The sequence below is a fragment of the Austrofundulus limnaeus genome, unplaced genomic scaffold (assembly GCF_001266775.1).
Source record: "Austrofundulus limnaeus strain Quisiro unplaced genomic scaffold, Austrofundulus_limnaeus-1.0 Scaffold988, whole genome shotgun sequence".
In the NCBI taxonomy this organism is placed as follows: Eukaryota; Metazoa; Chordata; class Actinopteri; order Cyprinodontiformes; family Rivulidae; genus Austrofundulus; species Austrofundulus limnaeus.
In genome coordinates, this window is record NW_013953390.1 from 1 (window position 1) to 8,648 (window position 8,648).

General features: G+C 38.8%; 1 protein-coding gene across 1 annotated transcript; it reads right to left on the minus strand.

Moving 5' to 3' along the window:
- Window positions 1-3,404: 3,404 nt before the first annotated feature.
- Window positions 3,405-8,537, minus strand: LOC106533637 (sestrin-1; the record flags this gene model as incomplete). The annotated part of the gene is given in 8 exon segments (XM_014030036.1): window positions 3,405-5,373; window positions 5,455-5,599; window positions 5,674-5,864; window positions 6,455-6,709; window positions 7,578-7,814; window positions 7,912-8,094; window positions 8,194-8,394; window positions 8,472-8,537. Coding segments are annotated over 8 exon segments (1,365 nt in total), but the record flags the coding sequence as incomplete, so codon positions are not given.
- Between the last annotated feature and the right edge of the window lie 111 nt (window positions 8,538-8,648).

Sequence of the window (8,648 nt, forward strand, 5' to 3'; positions counted from 1 at the left end):
TCCAGGAAGTGTCAAATCTAACAAGAAACGAGCATCTGTGCCGACATCAAAATAAGCTCCGCAATACGAAGATAATTTAAAAAGCACGTCTTCATAACCATCGGAACAGCTTGGAACGATAAAGAATCCGCTCATTAACGACACATTTTTACAGTGCAGAATAATTCCTCTGTTTTCTGCCACTAACCAAGTCCAGCTGATCGCTAAAAGGCTTTGAGCAGAAAGATTAACGACAAAACAGAGGAAGGAGGATGTTCAAATAACAGTTTCACGCTCAGTGAAATGGGATTTATTTCAGTCTGAAACAAGAGTTAAACTAGTTTTGAATATGTCTGGCAAAAGACGCAGCTCAATAACACAAGTTTTAGTTTAAATGAAAAGTTTATTAAAGCTGATGGGTTTTTAATTTATATTTTCAAACAGGATTTAGATGAAGACATCTTTGTTGTAATCTTTGTAAATCTGCTCTAGATTATAAGAAAACAGCTCTGCTGGAACAAAAACATAAATAAAAATTGTCGGCTTGTTATTTGCCCAAATTGTTTAAAATAATTGTAAATATTGCACTTGTGAGATCTGGTGGGAAAAAAGGTGCTTTTAGTCTTTTTTCCAACAGTGAGAACAGTTGAAGCCTTCTTTTTTTTTTCCACTTCACTGTTCTTTTCCAAATTAAGGTCCAGTGAAGCGCAGCTAATGTTCACAAACCTAATGGTCATGTGAATCCTCTTTCATCTAGTCACATGCGATGTGTTTGTGTGTGTGTGTGTGTGTGTGTGTGTTTGAGCAGGCTGGTGGACTGTCTGAGAGACTTGGGAGCAGCTGACTGGCAGCTGGCGGCCCAGGCTTGTCAGGCCATGTGGAACCTGACGGGCGGCGGCTCCGAGGAGCTGCTGGACACGAGGRACAGAGAAACACTCGTCCAGATCCTGACGACGTTCTTAGGTTTGTGTCACCTGTCCTGACATAACAAGGGGGGGGGATACATGCAGGGGGAAAAAAAACACACACACAAAATCTGTCTCGGTTCATACATTCTGTCTGAGAACACCAAACATTTTTCTTTTTATTTAACCTGATAGCTGAAGCTTAACGACTTTTCTATTTAAACTACTCTGGCTGTTTTTAACAGAGCTTAAAATCAAGTCTTTTCCCAGCTCTGATTGTTTTATCAGTGTAAGGTTTTTTTGTTTATTGATTTTATTAGTTTTATTATTCACTGTGTTTTGCAGTTTTGTAGCACTTTGAGATTTTTTGCTAATGAAAAGTGTTACAAATTAAATTAATCATTATTTTTTTTAGTTTAACTTTATTCATTTCATTAAAAAACAATAAATATAAATATACTGTAYTAGGGCTGTAAAATTAATCGAGTTAACTGATTAATTTTAGTGCTGCATCGGCATAGATTAAAAATTTTAATCGCGATTAAAATTTACAATTACTACTATGGCTGAATATGTAAGTTTGTATGTTGCAGTGCACTCAGCGCATGCCAGGTCATGTTTGTAAATGAGAAGTGGTTCTCAAACAGCTTACCTGGATAAATAAAGGTTAAATAAATAATATTTGTGTAACACATTATGTACAATTTTTTTTCTTTTTGTCTTCTTATGGCTTATTTTATTTTATTTATTTATGTTTTGCTGACAACTGTGACATAGTATCTTTCATTCCTCATGCAGTACTATAGTAGTAGTATGTACAGTATAGCCTAGTGATAACTCAAGTAATTTATTTTACCAATATGCAATAAAGTTTTATATTAAGTTTAAGATTAATCATTATTAATAGTGATTAATTCACAGCTACCTTGGAATTCATAGATTAAATATATACTGTATATATATACTGTATATGTATTAAATATATACTGTATATATATATATATATATATATATATATATATATATATGTATATGTATGTATGTACAGTATATTAGCATATAATATGAATATATAATTATATAAATAATATATTATTATTATTATTAGATGAAAAGGAGGCTCTGAAGTGGACCCAAAATGAAGACATGAGGGATTTCCACAGAGCATGCTGGGAGATGAAGTTCCAACCTGTCGCTGAAAAACTGCTGAAGGTGCTGCGGTCTCAGGACCTGACAGCTTGACGCACTCAAGGTTAAGTTTTRTTTGTCGTCATATAAACTGATGTGTCTTATAGTTTACAGTCTGAGGTTTGCGTTCTCTTTTTTTATGAAGAAAACAACTCACCTCGACTCTGAATCAGTTAAAAGTGACTTTAAATAATGAGCTGCAGAAAGACTGAATTATATTTTCGTTTAAAACAGTCAATAAACATCTTATTTCTAATTATATTAATATCAATGATTGGTGTTGACTGTATTACTTTGTTTCAGATTTTAAACTATTTATGCACTTTATCCTCTGATTTTCCTGAAATCTTTGCGTCCTCCTTCATACAAACCTGTAATACTTGAACTTTATTCTCTACTGTGTGGTAAAGATACTAKAAGTATAATAATAATGTGGTGTTAAAGACAAGACTGATACAGAATTTATCTACAAATGTAAACTTTTATTCACTAAAATGCAGAATTTGAGTTTGTGTGTGATAAAACTGAGCAGAACTTTAAAAAAAAGCCATAAACATATTTTGCTGCTGTTGTTTTTTTTTTTTTTGCTTCTCCAAGCCTTTATTGTTACACATATAAGGGGCAGGGCAGTGCTTACAGGTTACACCAATCACATCATCATTATTACATCGAAACAAATCAGAATGGCACTTGAAACTAAAAAAAAAACATGTCAGCTTCCCCAGTTTTTGTACAGTTGTAACTTGTAACAAGTCGACGGTTTAAAACAAAAGCTGAAACTTATAAACAATGCGTTTCTCTGGTTGAGATCAGTGTTGCTTTAAAAGAATGTTTCCTGTTCTTTATGTTGTGGGAAATCAAACCACTTTAATGTGAAGTTTGGTCAGCGGGCAAACGCCAAGCTCCTGCTGGTGATTCTGCATGGAAAACGCTGAAATTCAGACTGAATCGGGATCAGCTGGGAAGTTAAAGCGACGTCCAGAAGCTGAGAGAATTTGACCTCAACCAAGTTCAACTCTGACCGGCTGTAACAAGGCTGTGAGTCATCCAGCTCTAAAACACAYAACAGATAAAACTCATGAAAGTCCTCTGAGCTCAGCCTTTTTTTTTTTCCTATTCAGAGCCATCTGCACTTTACAGCAAAGTTTTAAAAYGCAGCACTTTTTCACGAGTCATCTTTAGAACAGCGTTCAGTTTAATTAGTGTTGCTGTTTGTGTGCCTCCGAGTGCCGACGCTGACACCGATTGTGCTTTGATTGCTTCCGTCCTGAATCGTGTTGGTTTAACCAGTACAATCTCTTTGATGAAGAAAGACAAAGGTAGGAGAAAACGACAGATATGCAACAGTTTAATGTTATACTTTATTTTTTTCATCTTTTCTTCTTTCATAAATTTTCATATAAAAAGTGTCAGTAACTGACGTCAGTCAGAAGTTTGAAAAGAAAAAAAAACTTCCACTTTCTCTTAAACCACTTGCAAATGTACCATTCTTTTATTATCCTCCTCTTCGTCAGGATGTCTCTCCTACATTTGTCTGATTCTCTCAGTCCACCCTTAAGTTCGCAGTACTGAACTGATTTTAGTAAACAAAACAGCAGAGGCTTTAAACCTCTGGTTAAAATAAAAAAAACAAACGGCTGCTTTTGCACTTGTTAGACTTCCCTGGAAGGGGGAAATAAAAGAACATAAAGAAAAAAAAAATAAAAGCACAGCTACAACCTTTTGCGCTCGAAAATAAATCGACCGCAGGCAGGCCGGAGTGGGCGCGCAGTTTTCCCAAGTACTGGGAACAAGGCAGCCCCACTTAAAAAAACAAAAACATAGGTTTCTGCTCCCTAAAGAGCACTTCCTACATGTTTTATTAAATGGAAAAAAAAATAAAATAAAAGAATAGAGGTATTTATTTACTGGTAAAATTCACAATCAAAAGCTTTGAAAGTGTGTGGGCCACCAGGCGAGCGGGATAAGCGGAAGACAGATAATGTGTGGTTTGGGGCAACCGGAAGCAAATCCCTCCTGGAAAACCTGGTTTCTAGCTTTCTTTATGATTAACTTTGTGTTTTTTTTTTTTAATCACTTTTCCCCATTACCAGAAAAAAACAAAAAAAAAAAACATCGTGAACACAAAAACAAAGTATCGCACAATTACAGAGCTACAGCAGAAGCAGGAGGGTTTCCCTTCCAAGTGCCTCGCTTTTTTTTAACAAATGAAATTCCAAGACATACTTTTTTTTTCTTTTCTTATCATTTCTGTGAAACACACACACACACATACACACACACAAACATTCACAACTCAGTCACTCATTCACACACATCCAGTCAAACTCAAAATGGGCTCAGACAGTGTTCTTTGAGTTGGGTTTCACACTCCTCGGATTAGCTTACATTGCCGTTTGAGATATAGGATTTGGGTAAAGGACAGGAGGATTGGGGGGTAATGCAGTGGATTTCGAATGGACAGGGGCTTTTAGAAAAAAAATAATAATAAAGGACTGAGGGAATTGGGTGAAGGGGTGATTTGGGCATCGATATGATCCCATTAAAAATACAACCTGGGAGCAGCAGCATCAGCACGTATGCACACTGTGCTGGATAGTTCAGGCACACGTAAAATAAAAAAAAACCAAACAAAATAAACACGAAGCGTTCATCTCCAGTTAAACACGTCAACAACATCCGTTTCTCATCATACAAAACAATGAAATAAAAAGATATTAAAGAAACTAAACAAACAACAGTGACAACAGAATCAAAGTGCAGACTGTTTTCGGCTGCACAGCTTTCTTTCTGGGGAATTTTTTTACTTTTCTGGCTTCTCATGCCATCAGATGAAAGGTGAGACAGGCAACCAACGCGTTGCATGCTGGAATACTGAAATCTAGTCCTGGATGTGTCCAGTGTTGAAGCTCCGGCACAAACCAACAGCTCAGGGGTTCGCTCAATGCTGCCCTCTTTTGGTCAGTTTTGGCACTGCAGGCGACACACCTGTGTGTTTGTGTGGATCCGCTGACTTGTCTCCGTCAAATATCGCTTTGATCGTCTTTGCAACATCCAACCAACATGAATTGTCACAAACATGACCTCTTTTCCACATTTTTGTTGATTTTTTTTCTCCTCCTCTAAGTCTTCCCAAAAAAATAAAATAAAATAAAAAATGAAAACAATAAAGACAGTCAGAAAACAATAAAAAAAAAGACCGCCAACAAGCACTTCATGTCATGTAGCGGGTGATCGCTCTCAGAGCGTATAACAGTTCTGCTTGCATTCGTGCTTCCATAAGAAGCAGATTAACGTGGACCTGCAGGAGAGGAAACAGAGAGGGTGTTACAACACTGTAGCACAGGTAAACTACAAACCAAAACMGGAAACGCCACCTCACCTTTTCGGAGTGCTGAAACTGCCTCCAGAAACTCTCATACATTCGTTTGGTGGTCTTCTCAGGGCTGCACACCATGGTCTTGATATAAATCTTAAAGCTACGGTCCAGAAGCTGGTTTATCTCCCCGTAATCGTAGTCGTCATACCTGAGGAGCGCAGAGAAGCTGTGTGAGCGGCAGGACGGCGAGGTTACAAAATAAAAGCCYGGCCGGTGACTGACCTGATGCCGAACATGCAGTGGATGTAGTTCCAGATGGCCCTGCGCAGCATGCTGGTGTCCACATCCTTATGTGTGGCCATGGTGTTGTACGTCAGATTGTACGCCAGCTGGAACTTCTCGTCCAGCATCTGACCCACGTCGGGGTACAACCTGTTGACCAGAGAGAAGCCGTGGTCCTCCCAGCTGTAGTCCTGGGGGGGGGGACACAAACACCAGATCAGTGCCGTTCGCACTGCAAAAAATGTCAAACTGTCCACCTAACCAAGTTTTAAAATCTTATATCCAGCCAAAAATATCTTTTTGATCTTGTTTTGAGACTTATTTACTAAACAAGAACTGATTGTGTAAGAATAATAATCTTGTTTTCAGAATGTGTAAGATTATTTGTCTTGTTAGCCTGAAAATTTGCCTCAAATTACGTCAAAATTTTCTGCCAATGGAGTAAAAAAATTTAACTTTGTAAGATTCTTGAAATAATTGATTTGACTCAATTTTTTCCTTATTTCAAGAATCTTACCAAGTAAAAATTTCTTACTCCATTGGCAGAAAATTTTGACTCAATTTGAGTCAAACTTTCAGGCAAACAAGACAAATAATCTTACACATTCTGAAAACAAGATTATTATTCTTACACAATCAGTTCTTGTTTAGTAAATCAGTCTCAAAACAAGATCAAAAAATGACTTTTTGGCTGATATAAGATTTTAAAACGTGGTTAGGTGGACGTATTTTGCAGTCCTCTCAGCCTGCAGCGCTGTAAACACAACCTGGCTCCTCCTACCTGAGCTCTGAACGTGGGGACGTGCTCCCCCCTCCTGGAGAAGTCCTGGTAGCCGTAGCTGGTGTCCTCGAAGTGACGGGAGATGTCCCTGGAGGGGACGCAGTCCTCGTCCTCGGCCGTCACCACCAGCATGCTCTCGGTCTTCTCCCTCTCGAAGCGAGTCGCCATCTCCTCCTGGCTGGCCTCTTCGTCGTCGCGACACTCCTGCAGCTGCTTCATCCTCTTCATCAGCACCTCCACCTCACCACACATTTCCTTCAAAATAAAAAAAAGAGAGTTTCAGAACCAACGTTTCAGCAGCTGTAACACCAGAGTTGTACAGTAACTAARTACAAATACTTTGTTACTGTACTTAAGTAGAATTTTGGGGTATCTGTACTTTACTTGAGTAATTATTTTTCAGCCTACTTTTTACTTCTACTTCTTACATTTTTAAAAAAGACAAGAATTAGAAAGTCGTTACTTTTATTTCAGTTTTACCTGTTTTTATTCCAGCTTGATAATGTAAAAAATAAAAACTATCCATATAAACTGAGCCTCTTAGATAGAGTGAATTTATTTGTGGTTGAATGAGAAGTATAAATATATAAAATTCTGATACTGTATTATTTTGTACACAAACAAATCATGTCACACTGCAGCAGGACATAATCATTAAAATAAAAGAACTGTACTTAAGAAGTATTTGTATTTCATGAATTATATTATTGCATTTGGCTGCAGCCCTCATATTTTTATTTTGAGGAAAATGTTTGAGTACCCTTGATATATGTATATAAACTGAAACAGCTGGACTAGTGCATCCTAAATTTAACATAAATTAATTATTTTAATACAATATAGTCATTTCTGTATTTTTGTGGAGGTCACCTCCTAATAAATGTCCTTACAGAAACTCTAACTGCTCATTTTAAATCAATACTTTTACTTTTAATACTACAAAAAATGTCAGATACTTTAATACTTTTACTCAAGTAATATTCCTAAAGGAGACTTTAACTTTTATTTTTTGGTAAGATACTTGCAATTTTACTCAAGTATCACTTTGTGGTACTTTATACAACACTGTGTAATACTGCAGCTTTTATTTGTTTCGTTTTTTTTTTTGTTTGTGATCGCTCACCTGATTGCCGAGCAAGTCGTCGTGGTGGTTAGCGTGACCGTTGCCGTTCGCGATGTCGCACACGCAGTACTGGCTGAGGGAGGGGGGCCGGAAGGTGTGCCCGCCGTCGCAGTTGATCTCGGGCATGATGCCGCAGCCGAAGGTGAAGGAGGCGAGGGAGTGGTAGTGCGTGAGCAGGACCACGGCGTGGATCAGCTCCGCCAGCGACCAGCTGTGCTCCTCGGCCTTCAGGAAGCGCTGCGGAGAGGAGGCGGGGCCAAACGAGCGCTGATGAGTCTCCGCCCACAGGGGGGAACCATCACAACTCAAATCCCCCCCCCAGGTTCTYACTCACCTCGATGTGCTCCTTGGTGATGAGCCAGGGACGGTGGGCCAGGATCTTGTTGAGCTCTCCGAGCTGCTGCAGCTTCTGCGGAGCTTCCTTCAGACCGTTCAGCCACTTCTGATCCCCTCCGACCTGGAGGAAGTCGTTCACGTGCAAGTTGACCAAATAGGAGCACTGGTGCCTCGCAGCAGCCTGCAAAGATCCGATTAAAAAAATTAAAAAAAATAAATAAAAAAAAAAAACAGCTTCGATCCTGCACAAATAAAGCGCTCTTCTGGATGAGTGCAGTACCATGATGCCGATGTAGTGTCTGTAGTGCAAAGGCAGGGGTCCGTCCATCTGCAGCAGGTAGTGCTGCGTCCGCAGGAAGCTGTCCAGGTACTGAGGGTGGAACCCCATCAAGAGGGAAATGTTGTCCAGACGACCGAGGGCTGCGAAAGCATCCTCAAATATCGACTGCGTCCTGGTGTCCACTTTACTGACCTGAAGAATCTGATATTAAAAACAAAATTAATGTTGTTGTTTTTTTTTTGCAAACGTTTAATATTTAGTCCAGAGATGTCTCGTACCTCTTTCTCCGGGATAAATCTGCTTGGTCCGTTCCCTAGGGGTCTTGGGATTCTGATCCCCAAGTCCTGCAGAAAATAAATAAATAAACAAAGGTTTAGTTTCTATCATTAAACTACAACGTCTTTTTTGCAAGCCTATTTTTTTGTTGCAACACGAACAAAAAGAAAAAGGGAGGA